Raw genomic sequence first — 18,413 nt, 5'->3', positions numbered from 1 at the left:
AACGATGTGGATTTGCATACAGCCAAGAAGCAAAAAGGAAGTCCTGTTATTATCTGTAGGGTGCGCCATATTAGTCTTATCTTACTCTCACACTCACCTCACTCTGGGGCTCCTCAGAGGGGGGTTCTCCTCGTTGCCCCCAGCACTAAAAACAGTCCAGCTAATCAGGGGGATTCCAGACCCGGCCAATCAGAGAATCAGAAAAGCCTGATGTCACAGGCCTCTAAAAGGGGATCTGTAACGGAAATGTCTGAGGTATTGAGAAAGTGCCTTGATGCTGAGCCTTTGTGATAGTCCAGCAACTAAAGTTCAGCAAAAACATAAGGGAGCTCATATAGTCACATCAGGGGGAGGGTAGGAAGTTGTCTATCAAGGAGAGCAATTGGCAAATTATTTCCTGTAGCCAAAACCATCATTAATCAGACTAACTAAAAAAATCCATGTACACTTTCATATATCTGTAGGGATTATCACACTAAACAATCATAAAGAGAGGAGTAAAACAACAGAAACACTAACAGCAGAGGCAATTAATTGAAAAAGAAATTAAATGTATTTCCTTTATAATGTCCTTCAGATTTCCTTTATAGTATCCTTCCCACTGCCTAATACACTAGGTGAGAAAACAAAACAACCAAATACAGCTAAAAGACAAGGCATGCTCAGTTGAAATCCCTTTCGGGGAACATGAGAGGGGCGATGAGGGTCCAGAGGTAGAGCCCGAGGCCCAGCCAGCTGGAGCTCATCTTCACCCACACGGCTGGCATGCTGCTCTGCATAGTCTGGGTGGTGGCGTCTGGTCTGCGGGAGGACACAGAGGGAAAAGTACAATTTAGTAAAACCAATTCCACATAATGCAAGTTTGCATACAGATGTTTTTCACATTTGGTCTATGGATGATTAGAAAAAGCACTGTGGTGGATGATTTTAGATACATTAGACATTCAAGCTGTGTTCAAAGACTGGATAACTTTTTGGTGAAGTAATGTACCCCCTGGTGGCCATCCCAGATGCCTACAATGCCTGTACAACAACTACTGAAAGCTAATGATTTCAAACCATTTAGCCATCTGTGTAAATTCTTCCATGTTTTTGTCTCAGAACTGATCATTTAGTCACGGACATATCTGAAGAGTTTTTTGCTTTTTTGTATCTATCTCACATACTGTATCTATCCATATGTTTATTCAATATTTTCACAGGATCTGTGATCTAATCTGGGATTAAATGCACACCAGGACGTTGTGCAGTTCACCAGTGACCCTCCAGTCACAGGCCTAACAGACGTTTATTTCGGCAGACGTTTTGAGTTGTCATAACACGAAAAAAACTGGTGAAACTAATTTAGTTAACATTGGCTCAGTTCCATCAAGTGTCCCCGTAAACCATGCCAGTGAGCCAGCATGCGCAGTACCAGGACCCTGGAACTAGCTGAACTAAATGGAGTGCAGTTGTTTTTAATATTATCAATGTGCTTTTCCTGCTATGACAAACCAAAATGTCTGCAGTGAAAAAGGCCTTTTCTCTAACAGTTTTGACCCCTTGTGTTACATGTTCAACAATCTGCTGACAAGAGATACTCACTGGTACCAGTTGGTGAGAGTCATCATGATGTACAGAGAGGCCAGACAGAGGTGGAAGTGAAAAAAGGAGTAGCTGTAAGTCACTCCCTCCTCCTCATTGTCCACAGCCCTGCGTATGCCATCCTCTCCCACCACAGCCTCTCCATCTGACCCTCTGCCCTCTTCTGTCTGCATCAGCTTGTTTACTTGGGTGTTACTGGATGAACGGATACTAGGGAAGAGAGACAGGGCCAGTTTTACAAAAATACAAATAACATAAAACATAAGTTGCGATGGTTTTGGCACTGTTAAAACTACCTGGCATAGAGAGTGCAGAAGAGGAAGATGATCAAACCGACAATGCCCTGAGCATCCCACCACTGCACCACTCCTGGGGTGCTGTTACCAGATGTTTCAATGGTGCTGACGTTTGACACTAGACTCAACAGGCTGGGGTTACACTTTCGGTCTAAGACATCAGAGCATACACACAACATTTTATTACACTATAATAGGTTATGAAAAATACATCATTATACAGCAAGCCTGTTTACACTTGATATAATCCTGTATCTCTGGGAATCTGAAGGTGGTAAGAAGTGCCTTTGGCAATACATGTATATCAATAACAAAGTGTACATGTTTTCCAGTTCATAAATACATTATTTTGCCTTACATTAAATTACATTTTACCGTCAACAGTGAAACACAAAAACAGTATGATATATTTTGTGTGATTGTATGTTCTGGCTTTATACTATCTAATGTTTTTATTTCGTCCACTTTGTGATAGAAAAATAGGAGCTGTTGCCTATGACATCTAGCAAAGACAAAAGTTTGTGCAGTGTTTCAACATCAGTGAAAAGTGAAAGAGACAGTTCTCCAGAGAGACAAGGATTATTTGCATTTTTCAAAGAAAGGTGAAATCCAATTCTGTGTAGATAATAGAGATGCATTTTGTGTGTAAATGGATTTTAGATGTCTACGTGTAAATAAAACTAATTCTACCGTCACCACAAGCTTGCCCATTGTTGCCATTCTCTTGGGAAAGGCAGATCACACGACATGAGACAAGGACTGTGTGATAACTATTAGCAAAAAGCAGCTCTTAATTCCTATAGCATGCCATCGAAAACTTACCAGTATGATCAAAATGCTGCAGCAGATAATCAGCAAATGCATATATTGAAAGAAAACAGTGAGTATAATCACAACTGAACATGCAACCAAAGGCTACAGAGGACACCTGCAACTGTGGACAAAGACAACAGGAGACTCACTTGGATTGTTGGTCATTGCGGACCAAGTGACATACATGGTGTAGAGGGAGATGAGTGAAGCCTGGAGCAAACCGGAGTGTGGCTGCGCTTCCTGTAACAAACAGGACAAACATACAGTAAATGAAATGGCCAAAATGTAACAACCACAAAATGTAAACTAATGTTAAGCTGCCTTGAAACTAAAGTTAAAGTAACTGTGTTTGGATGCACTTCTATCAAAACCTGCTGGAAAAAATGACTCAGGTCATTCATAAAGCAGAGGAAGAACATGTTTATATGTATTACTGATTTGAAACAGCAGCTCAAGCTATTAAAGCACAAAATGTTTTCTCAAAGGACAAAAGTAAGGCCAAACAGTGTTTTCAAATGTATCTGCATTAGTATGGACATGGCCTTCGACTGGTCCACACTGTACCTGTATCTTGGGTAGGATGGAGACAATGGAGATGATGACGCAGAAGATAAGGTTGAGGCTGATGAAGACCTTGTGCTCCGTGCAGTCGTCAGACTGTGTGTAGTAAACGTAGAAAAGCACAACAGCAGTGATAGCCAGGGCGTAGTGGAGGAAGGTGAAAGACAGCAGGCCTGGAAATTACATGAACACACATTAACATGATACAAGTATAACAATGACAAACTTGAACAATGACTTGAACAGCAGAGCAGGTCTGTCTAATCTATTCTAATGTCATGTCAACTGTGTAATTATTTAGATATGTAAGTGAATGCTGTACCTGCAAACCAGCATTTGTTGTCACTATTTTCAGCATTTTCTACCCACACCTTGTTCCAGGAGTGGGCAAAGTCGATGAGAAGGATAAGTTGAATTAGAATGAAGATGAAGGACCCCACCACTCCGAAGTAAAACCACACTGTGAAGTGGAAAGGAAACAGACACAGCTGTTACGGTTTCCTAAAACTGTTGATGAGGAATATATATTTATACTTTGACAGAATACAAGAAAAGACACAGTATATTACTGCTTCTAGTAATTCAACAGAGCATGTTAGTACCAGTATGAAATGTTCCGTCAGGGATGAAAAAAGCTCCCACTGTAATCCCAATCAGGATCAGAAACTTAAAGAACCAGAATCTGTAAAATAAACAGTTACAAACCCACCATCAGTACAGCAGACTGGCAGAAGTAGCAAATGCAAATCTGCCCTTCAACACATGTATTCCATGTAAGCCCAATAAAGCACTCACCCATTTTGAATAGCTGCACGAGGGTCTTTGCTGCTACGGACACGAATCATGATGGCGAAGAACAGAAAGAAGAAGCAGGTCATGGCGAAGCACATACGGTACACAGACTTGTAGCCCACAATGACATCACAGTTGACCTTGTTTTCGACACCAGGTATAGCAGTTCCTCCCTGGCAAAATCCTGGGATCTACAAAACAGCAGAAGGTCATAGAATTTGTAATTAAGCTCATCTAGAAAGTATTTGCAAGAGAGAATATGTAACAATACTACAAGGTAAGAGACTGAGGACTTTCTCTGCAAAAAAAAAAAATATAAAGTGACTGCAGTAACAGCATCTAGCGACACATTTTATTACACATTAGCCATTTACACTATAAAAGTGTATAACCATTTGCCTACCTTGTACCTTTTAATGATAGGATGTAACTATCCTATCCCATGTCAGGGAATTTCCCATGGAGTCAAGCCAGAGACCTAATTTTTTGTTCAAGTTTTAGGTCATCACAACTACTTCCAGTAAGAAAGTAGTGAAATATTCTATATATAGCATATGTAAGAAAAAAGGCACGCACAGGCAATCTAAAGTAATGTTCAAAATGCAATACTGTACAACCCCGAACACTTTAATATTATAGCATTAAGAGGAACAGCGATCTTACTTTACGGAGATGTGCCTCCATTCCAGGAAGGATCATGATGACAGACACCATGGTCCCCAGAAGCAAAAAGAAGGAGAAAACCAGCCGAGTGACGGTGGAGTTATTGGAGGAGGGACAGCAGCCACAGAGAAGGCATGGTGCTGAGCCACACAGACAGGAGGCCTACGATCAGTGATGGAGAGGATGGCGAAAGGAGTGGGATGGGAAAAAGAGAGTTAAAGCAATGGACAGGACAGGCTTTTACAAATCAGACAACAGTCAAATGAATGCAGACAACTGCTTTGGCAGAATGCCGGTCATAAATAGTTTTTGTTCCGCTGGAAATACTGGTAAATTATTTATGGGGACGGTGAATTTCCAATACTGGTTATTCCAGGGCCCCCTGGCTTTTATGATGTCCACAGTTAGTCCACACAGACAAAGACAAACAGTCTCCACCATATTTCATCTGAAGATATTGACAGCCTAGCCTATTTAGACTGTCTGAGCTAATGCTACTGTTGTCTCGGCCAGACCAGGAGCTGTCCTGGAAAAGAACAAGCCACAGGATACAGCTAGCTACATTTGATGTGTCAATAACACGGCAGCGTTAATTATCTAACTTAACGTTAGCCTTAGTTGGGTGTGTCTAACGTTAGTGCAAGTGGCCTGTTCTGACACTTCCTCGATCATTATTTTCCATGCTGTTTCACTATCTTGCTAAGCTAACTTCCTTGAAATTGATAACGTAACTTAGTTATAGGCTTTTATCTCACGTTAAATTATAGACCGAGCGTTGTAGGTTGACAGTGACTGTCACGGAGCGCTTAAAGTAACCGACTAATTCCTTCGCTAACCTTAGTTTAACGTTAGCTCATCTAACATTAGGACGACGAGAGTGAACTAACGCTAGCTATAAAGCCTTCCGTTAGTATCTATGATGATATTCGTATTGAGATTAGATACTTACACAGCTGGCTAAAGAGCACAAGGCCAGACAAGCCCCCATTTTAATATGAAAACGCTGAAATTAATAGTAGTGTACACTACCACAAGACATAAACAGTCGGAAATTGCTCGACTGCTTTTCAAAATAAAAGTCCTACCGGTTAACTAAAATGACAAGCTTTTCAACATAAAAGACCTCTAATTGAGTATGCCAAGATATGTTAGTGAGAGTAAGACGAAAAGGGAATTGTTTTAACCAAAATAATTTCTGCATATAAAAGTATGCTGTATTTGTAGGATTGATCTTTGTGTGGTTAATGGATTAAACTTTGTTGTATGTGTTGTGGCCCTGTTTATTTCCACCAATCCAAAATGGTCTAGTTGTGTCTGCAGAGCACAGTGGATAACAAGACAGTAAATGTAGGGACTTTGAAACTAACCATCTGTCCTCTCGCTCAGCATCCCAGGAGCTGAGTGTCTGTTGTTCAAAACTACATGGATAGCAAGAGAGAGCCTGTCAGGTGCAGACAGGAGCCTCTTCAAAAGCTCCTGCTGTTGATAGTGCACCTGCACAGTAGGGGGCCGACAGTGATTGAGTTATTAATAGCGCCTTTAATATCTAACCTGGAATAAGGCATATTTAAGTGCTATTTACATGTACAACAGGAATCATATTGCCTTGCACAGATCCCATCTCTTGCAATGAGGATAAGTAGACCATGGTCTTTGCCTATGAAATCCACTCCACACTTGTCTATTAGAACCAGCTGAATGGTTCTTGAAATGAAAAGTATATCAAACTTTACTGCACCTTAAGTCCTATGCCTATGTAAGTGAAAACTAATGATATCATAATGACACTGTCCACCTAATTTACATTCTGCTAAAATATACAGTATTATAAACAAGGTGTGTTGCTATAAGTTTACCACCGTATCACCGTGACATTGTCTGTGAAATGCCTAATGGTAACATAATGATAACTTTTAAATACTTTTTAATTGCATCACATGTTATGTGGATTTCAGACATAGGCTACAGTGGTTTTATGTGCATTTGGTCAGGTTGATTCCTCTATTTAACACTAGGTGGCAGCATTTAACCACAATTTTACATTACTGCTGCTTCTATAAACTGTATTTCACATTTCAACAGTCAATAATCATTTCACAGTAAAATTAGAAGTCCTTGGGGTCGACCTGATACACAGGCCTTACACAAAGGTTTAGAGCATTTTCCCCTATAACCTGTTAACTGCATGTTCCTGCACAGGAGAAAGACAAGTTTTTAATTACAAGTAATATTAAACATCCTGAGATGGAGAGAATGTAGTCACAGGGAACATTTGGGATAAAATCTCTATGTGATTTAATGTTGCCTGTTCCAACATACCACCATGAACTACACGAGCAGCAGCCATAAAATCTACTCTGTCAGAACATTAGAGAGCTGTTTATGACTTGTTCTCACAACTAGAGGGTATGTTGATTCGACAGAAGCATCTGGTGGCTGTATATAAGGTAGTTAAATTAAAGTAAGATCCTTAGTTAGTCGACGCATCTGTGCTATTCTTTACTATCCATTTGTTTAGGATGAATGAAGACAGATGGGCTGTTTGCAGGACTGAGATATATGACGAATGTCTGTCAGTGACTATATCCAATGCATTTTGTTGAAATTTATAGTAAGATTCATGCCTGTACTGGGGAAGGTGTGTGTATTCAGGTCTTTGCCAGCTGTTGATATGATATCTGCACTTAGGTCAGAGATAGCCAATAAAACGCTAGCAGCCTGCAAGTAACATCCTACAGTTAATGGAAATATTCAAAAATATATTATATTTTTCTGTAGGATGCATCACTTCTGTAGAACACATCCAAAGATTTCAGAATCAGAATCAGAATCAGAATCAGAACTACTTTATTGATCCCCGGGGGGAAACTGTACAGTACTTGAACTGTACTTGCACTGATCTAAAAGACCAGGATAGGTTACATTTTGGAGGCTCAGGTGGGTATTAGAAATACAGCAATATGACAGTAATTAAAACTCTATATACACTATAAAATGTATTTTATTACCGCATCTTTCCTCAAATAAGATTCGGGACCTTCTAGTAGTGAGGAAAGACCATGTACTGTAATGAGCCTGATACAGGGTAGAACTGTGGGATTAAGTTTTGATATTAGACTTGGTGTATATTGCTGATTACAGTCAAAAGAAGGTTGAGCACAACACTCCTTGAGGATAGCAAGAAAATGGGTTTCCAGAAAATAAGGGAAGGGAGTTCCTTGGCTGAAACCAGCTTCATAAAAACCTTCCTGATTTGGGATCAGCTGTGGGAAACACCGTCCTCACAGTCAGTACAATGACAAACTAAAAATGCAACATACTGATTGGTCTGGTAGTCCAAAACAGCAAATACAAAATTAATTTGACATATTTGCAACCTATTCATGAATCTACATGTGTACTGTACATCAACCTATCACACCTAGTCTGCATAAACATTTCTAAATCATTGGGTAAAAGGAAAAAATATATATGTTAGCTTGTTATGGCACAAGTACCAATACTGTGATGCTAATTAATTCCCGGACCTGCAGGGCTGCACTCAGGTTTGAACCTATTTTCCCTTCAGGAATCAATTTCTTCTCGTTTTCTTTTTCAGTTTGTGTAAATGCATGTGGTGGACTACTTTTCAAACTGAAAGTAAGACCCTGTGCAGCCATCCGATGTCATCCATTGGGTGTTTTAGCCTCACACCCCTGTGAGTCTCCTATAATCACCTCTTTGTTCTGGCACTGGTGGGCTCACTTGGCTGGCAGCAGTTGGCAGCTGATGTCTGCCTCTCTATTTTATTGTTTTCGTAGGACGCAGCTGCCAAGATTAAAACTTCACTCTCATCCATGACTACTCTTTCATCGCTCACTCCAAGCGCATTCTTGCAGTTTTCACCTTGAGCAAGAGAGAAATGACAAGAAAAATGTAGGAAGGAAAAAAAGATTCTTGTTTTGGCTTTCTGAAGATGTTTCTGTCGGATAATGGAAAGGTGAAATTCAAATACATCCAACAATAAATCTAGAGAACACTTAACACCTAGCCTGGGATAACCGACTTAAATGTTAAACTTAAAGTGATGATTCTACTGTATTACAGCTTAAACCCATCTCAAATAAGGCAAAATATTAAAGACACAAAGGGAGAAAAGAGTTGGCTGCAGGTAGGTATATTTCATAAATGATTCCATTGCCAGTTTAATGACTCATGAACTTTAATATACTTTTGGGTAATGATGAACGTCTCCATTTATTTTCAGCTACAAGTTCCATGGACTGGAAAAATAGGTGTCAGTGTTGGGGTAAACATTCAAATGGACCATAACCTGCTATTCCATAATGAACTATGATTTTTGATTTCATGGTATTGCATCCCTGAGACAGAGCCTCTGACCAGTTTTTGGTTTTGTGTGTGAGTAATGAGAGAGATAGGAGAGAGAAAGAGGAACACAGTGATATAGACAGAAACATCATACATCATTGGGCCCTCTTTAACAGCTCAGAAAATATACTTAACTTTGTATTATCACCTTCATGACTGACAGGGAATTAGACTTATTTGTGGCCTACTGACCCATAACATAAGTAATGTCACTTTGCAGCATGCGTATAACATACTGTGCATTTCTCTTTCTGTTTTGGCAAACACTGGACATACATGTCTTCGTGTGTAGCTCATATAACACATAAAACATGATCTATTTCCTTGTCTTGCGTAATAACAATGCTTTATGGTAATTTCTGTGTTTTGCCACCTTCATCAGAGTCTGTGTTTGTGGCAAAGGGAAGGGTTACCACTTAATAATATTCCATACATTGGTCTTTAATCAAGTCAGAGGAAAACAAAATATTTAAAGGAAAATAATTGGTTGATCGTGCAATGTATGTTGTTGTTTTACTGTCATTTTGTATTATGTTTTTAAAATAGTATGTAAACGTGCAAAATGAAGTGTATATACACAGAGACTTGGTGGCAGTTGAGTTTGAGTGAGAAAACAGTTGAATGAATGCATTTTCAATGATGTGGTCAATGAATACATTATGTGTGGAAGCATTGAAAAGTGGTGCACAGTTTAGTCCACACTGTGTGAGGAGTTTTGTCTTCTTGTAGTTCTGTTATTACACCCAGGTAGATAGTGAAACATAACTGCTATAATTGCTCTAACAATAAATTGCTGTACATTTTAAACTAATACTTATCAGCTCGGTTTATTTCAATGTAACATTTACTGAGCTGCACATCTATAATCACACATGTGGATGATATAAGTGACAGTTACATAACGTTAGTTAACGGCAGCTCTTGTCAGACTTGTTTTGCTCTCACGTCCAGGAGCTTGTGCCAGGCAGCTGTTTTGTGTCTGTTACTTTGGCCTGTTGTTCCTGCCGCGTACAGTTTAACACGTTCTGTGATTGGTGGACTTTGGACCAATGAATGCAAGCAGTTCTGGTGACATTTAAAGTCAGTGGGTTTTGGCGCGAAGGTGCAGATGTTGGCGGTCTGAAAAGACAGGAGGACAACTTGGCAGAGGTCTGCTCTTCAAGTCGAAACACTTGACGGTGAGAACAATGGCTTTTTGCAAATGTTTATCCAGGCTTTCAGACCTTTCGAACTACGTGGTAGTAGAGTTAAAGGTTGATACTGGAGACTTTTTTTGCAGCATTATGAAGTCAGTCTGTTCAGCACCACTGAAGTCAACTGTAGTAGTTAACTGACTTTATGGTTATGGCCGCCGTTCAGTGACATTACGGTACAGTAGCATTTACCTTACGTCCAAGTTCAAAACTTGTTAAAATTCATTCAAAAGCTGTATCACAGGCATAATTTATTCTCACATCTTGCCATACACTATTAATTAATTTACACTAAGTTTGGCTGACTGCATGTTTTGTTTTGAGTCTATATTAAGTAATCAGCCCATGAAATTGCACCATAGTAAGTTTAACGTTAGCTCGCTAACTTCAGTGGTCAAGTCAGAAACTTAATTGTTTTTGCTCTTCATCGTCATTATCACTTTTAATTACTTTTTCAAAATGACGTTTTGCGCCTTAGTGTGTGTATGTTTAGTGTATCTACAGCATATCTATTGCCCCGCCCCCGGCATTTTTGTAACAACACATCTTGCACTGACTGCACACATACATTTGTGCAGTCTCCAGCAGCGGGCACCCTGAATCATCTCCTTTACCCCACTGGTGAATAACTCACATGGACTTACCATTTTATGCCACTGTGTGACTGTCCCCTGCTAACACTGTGCTTTTAGCTGAGGCATCAGAACTTGTTTTGCCTGTCATGTCATGACATGTTGTGACTGTTAACAGATTAAGTAACAGTTAACGCTAAAACTGTAAAATGTGCACATGTACAGCACCTACTGCTGTGTATGTATTTTGCTCAGAAGAGCAGCCAGTCATCAGATTAAATAACATACGCATACTGTACATATTTAGTTGGAGGAGGATGGAAGAATGAGTCTTAATGTTCCCAAAACAACGTTAGTTTTGATTATAGGCCAGAGCAGGAGGGGAAATTAGAAAATCTAACAGTGTTTACTGTTAGACATGGACATGCTGCAAAAGTAGCACTGAATTCTTTAACATGTGGACAATTAGCCAAATTGAAATAAAATCTTATCCACTTTGTACAATTGGACATGTATTGCTTGATAATAATCTCTTTTTTCATGTTTTCCTCTAGTGGTATCAAAAAGGCAACATTTCTGCTGAAATGGCGAGCTGTGGAGGTAGGTGTAACTTTTAAGATCTTAAATTCCAATGTAAAGCTGTACACTAATAGTAAGACAAAAAACTGCAGTATATAACTAACTAACTAACTAACTATATGCTAAGCCAGGAAAGCTTCCCACCAGAAAAGTAGTGCAAAGCAAAGTTGCTATATCCTTAAGACCTCTGAAACCGTATGCAAAACTCAAATGCGCTATTTAACTCTATGCAAGTAACTGGAGTCCTTTGATGTGGTGGGTATAGCAAGTTGCAAAAGCGATCTGTAAAGCAGCACTCCCACAATACTTAAAAACAGTCTGTGTTTTGTCACGTCTTGTTTTCATTCCCTTTTCATTGGAAACACAGAATGTGGCCACACAGCAGGGATTGTTGTTTTCTTCTGACCCCTCTGACAAAGCAGTGACCCCTAAAGAGGTAGCAGGAGGCCGGCTCGACCTCTCCATTATTATCTTCAGTCAGACAATGGATCTCAATGTTAGCATAATCTTAGGATGGCAGTGTAGTGATGACACAGTTTACCGATTGGTTGATCAACAAATTCATTGACAACCGTTTTGATAATCAGTTATTGTTTGTCATTCGTCAAGTAAAAATGGCTGATATTGGTTTTGAGTTAAAATATTGCAGTGTTGCGACCTCTGACCTCACCACACATCTGCCATAGCTTGACTATCACTTGTACCAGTGAGCACTAACTAATATCCTGTTTTACAGACATCCAAGTGAAGGAGCTGAACAAGCGTGCTTCAGGTCAAGCATTTGAGGTCATCCTGAGCCCCTCCACCCCAGATGTCAAGGGTGAATTTCCATTGTCTCCTCTCAAGAAAAAAGAAACATCACTGGATGAGATAAAAAAAAAACTGGAAGCTGCTGAGGAGAGACGCAAGGTATTGTCAGAAATAACAACATTTGCTAACAGATGTGAGCTAACTGAGCTGTGAAGCCTAGCACATGGGTTTAGGATCCAGGTTCTCCTAACTTACTGCAAAAGTTCTTTTGTCGTTTTGTCAGAGCCAGGGGGCTGAAGTGCTGAAACACTTGGCCGAGAAGCGTGAGCACGAGAAGGAGGTCATCCAGAAGGCTATAGAAGTAAACGGCAACTTTAGCAAGATGGCACAAGAAAAACTCACTCAGAAGATGGAGGCAAACAAAGAGAACCGCACTGCACGCATGGCGGCTCTCAATGAGAAGTTCAGGGAGAAGGTAGACTTCTAATGGCATATCAACCTGTCTTCATGTTTAATGTTAAAATGATGAAAACCACAGTGGTGTGATTCTTCTGTTTTTAAACTCTAACAGGACAAGAAGCTTGAAGAAGTGAGGAACAACAAGGAGGCCATGAAAGAAATGGAAAATTAATTTGTTTATGATCTGGAAAACGGTCTTTACATCTCCAAAGATAAGCTGTACTTTTAACTGACACTTCCGTATTTGTTTGTTGTGTTAGTTCTGATTATGCTGTTGAATGAAAGTTGGTTATACAATGTTACATTGGGTGTGGACATAGTCTGACTTTTCTGGACTTGTAGATTTCTTATTGGCAGCTGGTTACACTGTAGATTTAATAAGTTTTATAACTATATTTTTCCATTAAGAGGCATTCCTTTGCAACAAATTGGTCCTTATACTTCATACTGTTGTAATGCATCATATAATATTGTTTTAAACTTTTTTTTTAATGTTTTAAGTTTGAATATGCTTTACGATACCAAGGTTCTACCATTAAAGTCTATATCCAAATTCATCTCTTTCTGTCATGATGTGTGTGGAGTGTTGAATATATTTGTGCCTCATGAATCATTTTATTTCTGAACCATGTGATGAAGATTGAAATACCAAAGGTACAAAGTAGTCTTGTGCATATAATGCCGTAAATGTGACACTGCTGACATCTAGTGGCATTTAGGTCATCTTAGTTATATTTCTGTAGTCTGTAAAAGCAGTGATTCCCAAGGGGTCCCAAGATGAAAGAGAGAAGAAAGAAAAGAAAATCTGTTAGAGAAAATGTATTTCTTACTTTTCTTACTTTTCTTACTTTGAGGTGTCACAGATCCAGGGTTTATTGCTTCATTTTAAGGGGTCACCAGCCAAAAAGCATGAGAAACAATGGTTTAAAGGATCTAGTGAATGAAGTAGGAAGGAGGATCTTACATTTGATTCCTGATATATTTTTTGTACAATTGGGTATTTTGGGTATATAAAGTGAATCCTGTCTGCTTGGATTTACCTTTACATTAGCTCGTTCGTGAGTGAATATCTGATCTGTAGCTGTACAGATACGGCCACACCCAAACCCTACACGATGTTTCCATGATACAAATTCACAACAGAGGTAGGGTCTGAATATGATATAAGCAGGAAAGTGTGAGTGGACAAAGCAGTGATGTCACCACGCATGAGCAGCTGAATGGGCTGAGTACTGACTGTTACAAGATGTCAGAGTAATTACATTGTCACATATTCTTGTAGGCTTAAATACCCAGACAGGGCAGCACAAACTCAACAGTTCTTCATTTCTTTTCGCATGTGTTTATAAGAGAGGACATTTTGCAAATACTGTATGAACTCATGCAGTTCATTGCAACAGAGGCCATGGACCACAGACGTTTTCAGACAGACATGAGGGAATGCCTGCATGTTGCATGGTTCGCAAAGTTTTGTGTCAGTAGTCAGAACTCTTGTTAGCACTTATGGGTTTGTTTAGACTTGCTTGCATCCTGTCACGCATGTTGGAAATGTCACTTCGTGCCAAGTGTCACTTGGCACTTCAGAGCAGTTGTGTTTATGTGCTCAACCTGTTTAGTTGTGTCAGTTCTAGAGCATGTAGAGGTTTAGGTTTGTATTTTTTTAAATTGGACATCAGGATTTTGACTTTTATTATCTATTACATTTGAATAGGTACTGATATGGCATTGTCTGTTTGTGTATCAGAAAATGTAATGTGTACATTTCATTCAGTAAAATAATTTGTAGCGTCATTAGGGTCTCATTTAATTTGACGATTTCAAGTGGTTTAACTCCAGAGGTGTTAGGATTTCATACATTTGAAAAATTCTGATTATTGAACTACGCTCACAAAGTGCAATGTAAAATGCTAGAACACCTTTTTCCTCAGCTCATCAGTAAGAAATGAGATATATTCTTACTGCACTTAAATCCAATAGAAACTTTGCTTTTTTTTGTGAAATTGTACCTGAAACAGACACATCCAACGTATCATGACATGTCATAATCCCTTTCACTCATGATTAGATTGTTTTGAAGTTTCTCAGCGGTTTAATACTTTGTGTTCACAGTTACAAAAGCGTAACTTATAGAAATGTACACATCGTTGGTTGTGTTTGGGGTGAATCTGCATTGCTATGCACACACACACAGTGCTGCACAATCCCATCTTTGTCATGTGCTGGGAGGAAACTGCTTGACTCATCAGCCCAGAAAGCTGCTTGTCCCATAGTGCAGTGTTCCTCGACTGACAACACAGGGGACAAAGCCTGGCTCCACTCCAAGACCCCTTTCTTTAGCCTGTGCTGGATTTTTAGAGTCTTGCCCATGATCATAACTTTTCCTGGCTTTGCCGAAATATTATCAGCATCAGTTTTATCTGCTCTATTCCATAATATGAATTGTGCTGTGAGCCTCTGTTGACACTTTTCGCTCATGTTCATCCACCGTTGGCCTTATTCAGATTAAGGCAGAGATCGTCCTAAGTGGATCAATAACCCAGGAGGCCAAAACATATTCAGTGTTAGTGTAGACACACACCCAATCCATCTCTGTTGGGAAAATACACTATAAGATGGCTTGGATCAGGAAACAATGCAGATCTTTCAGAAACACTGAGTCCAACAAAGGAAACTTTGTAACTGAATGCTAAACCAGGGAAAGGCACACACCATAAAACTGATTTGAACACACTAGTCAAGCAGGGAAATTGCTTGTTTTGATAACCAAATGAGATCCAGTGGGGCTATCTCTGTAATTTGGAAGCCAAAACACTGACAGAGGAATGCTGTCCAATTTAAGAGGGCGCATGAACTTCAAATTTGTGTGGATCAATTAAGTCACTGTGGTGACAGGCTTTACGTCAAGGTCAATTCTCATGTTTTAGGGGAAAATTGTGCATGTTGTGAGGAATAGCATGTGCAAAATTGGAATTCCTCTTCAACCTTTGTTAAATCCTCCTCTTCTATTCTTTTTATTCTCTTGTAGCAGCCTAATAGACACCCCATGATATATGCAGGTGAGATATGTGCAAAGTTGTGCAAAGGGAGCAGGAATATGGCACATAATATAGAAATGTTAGAGTCCATAAAAACACACCTAGTAATGGCATTATCAATTCCAGAAAAGCAACATATAAAGTAAACTCCTGTGTGAATATTGTAGAAGGATTAGGGAATATCAACATATATACTGATGAGTCAAAAATAAGGGTATCATTAATAAGCATGAGGGGTAACATCACATGACTGCTAGTGTTTTTAAACCGGCCAGTACAGACACAGACAAACCAGTTTGATAGATAAGAGATCTGTGACTGTGAGACAGCCAGCGGGTAGGGCACCCTGAGTGCTTGTCTGACAGAAATGCCTCATGGGCGTGCCATACATTCATATGGCAGTGGAAGAATTTCCATTGAGAGTGGGCGGGCTGATCGGCCAGGCGGCAGCTGTCATTGGTCAAAACGGATGTGTGCGGCCGGCCGCGGCAAAGAGCGGCACCGTGCTCGCTGATTGGCTGGAACGCCCGCTCGTCTCGGCGCCCTGTATCCTCCCAGCAGCTGCGCCGTGAGAGCCGCCAGGCGCTGCTCCCGTCACGGTCATCCTTTCTCCGTTCACCCCTTCAAACAATGTTCTCTATATTCTGCACGGCTCTAAATCATTCATCGACTGCTAAGCTCAAGACGTTGGAGTGATTCTACCATCTACAGGTAAGTCCATTTGTATTAGTGCTGTTAATCTCTTCTGGGAAATTCATGCTATTCTTTTCCCCCCCAGTAAAATGTCACAGTGGTATAGCGTGAAATGCGTTCAGATGCGCCTCGAACGCAAAAAAAAAAACCTGTCAGTTTTCATGAACGTGCGTCGGTATTTTTGTTAATTCAACAATAAACACCACGCAGCACAGGTTTGAGATGCACATGGGGAATTGAAGCAAGCCTCGAGGCTCGGAAGGAGGCTGAATGCAAATTGATTTCGGACACCGGATCTCAAATTTAAACGAACATGTCGATCAGGTGCAGATCTGCTTGTGGGAATTCACCGCAACAGGCCCGTGTAGGCCCGCGTTTAATACACACACTGTGAAAAATCCTCCCTGGTTTCATAGTCGAGCATTTTTCTTTTCCCCCATAAATATTTGAAAGGATTGCAAACCCTCGCTGGAAGCTGAGGGTGTGGACGTCGGAAGGGGTTATGTTACGTAATCCTTTCCCATTCATCACTCCACGCCTTTCCTCCTGAACCTCGGCCTGTGTTCATCCCACACAGCCTGATCTGTGTGAAGCTGCTGTCCCTGCTCTCTGCCTATCCTACATCTCTGGGAAGTAACGGAGAGATGTGCAGTGGCAACATCCTATCAGTGATGTGTTTAATTGATTTTAACCCGCGTCTCAGAGGGCACTCGTTACAGTTACAGCCCGAGAGACAAAATCAGTACAGTGTGTAGCTTATAGTCCAATTGCAACAGAAAACACTACCTATATTTGTTGCAAAGCATGTTCTGTGTGTTCATCTTAAGTCGTTTATTTACTCAAGGGTGAGTCCAACTAGTCTGGTTGATGAGGAAGAAGCAATCATGCAGAGTATCATCTTTGTATCATACAGGTGGAGGTGCATAGTCCTTATTACATCCAATCCAACACTTTTCCAGCGCTGTGATTATTTTGCGACTCTTTGAATGGAAATGGTTTTGAAAAGAAAAAGTCAGGCCTTCTGTCAACTGTCGTCTACTGTTTATATTGTGATAGCTGTACCTTTAACATCACCTGGTTGTCAAAACAACATCCACTCTCTTTCGTATTAAGCACTATTTTCAAATCCTGCCCACACCTCTTTAACACAGGAAGGTAGAAAATATTGATTCTGTGTCAAGTTCTACACTTTTCAGGAAGTCGTTTTCCATTTGCAATCGCCAATACTGAGAAGTCGTTGGGCAGAATTTATGACGGAGGACAGCTAAGGTCAGAGCTTAATTGCACCTGCGGTCCTGTGGTTTGCAACAGTCCCACAAAGTGATGCATCGTGTCATAGAGCAGATTAAAGGCTGCTTAAGCAGAGACACCGATTAGATGGTCAGCCCAACAACAAAGCAACAAAACTACTGTCACCACGGATGACACTCCTATCCAAGAATTTGAGAAGAATCCATGATGGTTGATTAATTATGAAATCGTATGGTAACTCACATATACAAATGAAAAAGTGGCACTGATCAGTATTTTTGTTATTAACAATGGATCAAATGACCAATGTGTAATGTGAATGCGGTCGCTGTCAGTGTCGAACACACAGGATGATCACTCAACCCTGCAGTTCATCTCTATGGAGCCTTTTAGTCTATTTTAATTTTTCTGGTCCATAATTCCACTCTCATTAACCTCGATTCCAGCTGCAGCACGCAGCTGTTTACAGCAATAAACCCACTGTACACTACCTGCCCGGCACCAAACGGCAGACAGACACCGTTAGGAACTAGCTGAGCATTTAGCAGCTAAAAAGCCAGATATGTTTCTTAGGAGATGGCGGAGACCCAAACCGAGCTAAAAGGAGTGTGACTATTGGAGTTGCATTTGTCAGACACGAACGTGATAAGTCAATGTTGTGTTTTTTAGCTTGTTCTACTGCCCCCAAGTGGCTAAATAAATAAATAAAATAAATTATTGCAGCTTCAAGGAAAAATGTTACTGAAAATGTCATTGATTAAGCATCCTATGTATCCTTTATTTGTCATTTGACTAGATGTTTTA

General features: G+C 40.1%; 2 protein-coding genes across 2 annotated transcripts; one reads left to right on the top strand and one right to left on the bottom strand.

Moving 5' to 3' along the window:
• Nucleotides 1-583: 583 nt before the first annotated feature.
• Nucleotides 584-5,697, bottom strand: serinc2l (serine incorporator 2, like). Its single transcript, XM_070911709.1, has 10 exons — nucleotides 5,659-5,697; nucleotides 4,710-4,871; nucleotides 4,050-4,237; nucleotides 3,857-3,936; nucleotides 3,577-3,714; nucleotides 3,258-3,427; nucleotides 2,843-2,933; nucleotides 1,881-2,031; nucleotides 1,585-1,794; nucleotides 584-801 (listed from the first exon to the last, which is right to left on the bottom strand). Exons 1-10 carry the CDS (start codon nucleotides 5,695-5,697, stop codon nucleotides 663-665), a joined length of 1,368 nt encoding a protein of 455 aa, XP_070767810.1. The 3' UTR covers nucleotides 584-662.
• Nucleotides 5,698-10,186: 4,489 nt separating this feature from the next.
• On the top strand, nucleotides 10,187-13,183 carry stmn1b (stathmin 1b). The gene is made up of 5 exons (XM_070911506.1): nucleotides 10,187-10,255; nucleotides 11,397-11,442; nucleotides 12,158-12,330; nucleotides 12,455-12,646; nucleotides 12,743-13,183. Exons 2-5 carry the CDS (start codon nucleotides 11,427-11,429, stop codon nucleotides 12,800-12,802), a joined length of 441 nt encoding a protein of 146 aa, XP_070767607.1. The 5' UTR covers nucleotides 10,187-10,255; nucleotides 11,397-11,426; the 3' UTR covers nucleotides 12,803-13,183.
• The last annotated feature ends 5,230 nt before the right edge of the window (nucleotides 13,184-18,413 follow it).

This window comes from Enoplosus armatus, chromosome 9, assembly GCF_043641665.1.
Source record: "Enoplosus armatus isolate fEnoArm2 chromosome 9, fEnoArm2.hap1, whole genome shotgun sequence".
Lineage (NCBI taxonomy): Eukaryota > Metazoa > Chordata > Actinopteri > Centrarchiformes > Enoplosidae > Enoplosus > Enoplosus armatus.
Note: the sequence above shows the minus strand (reverse complement) of the source record. Positions and strands in the feature narration are given on the sequence as shown.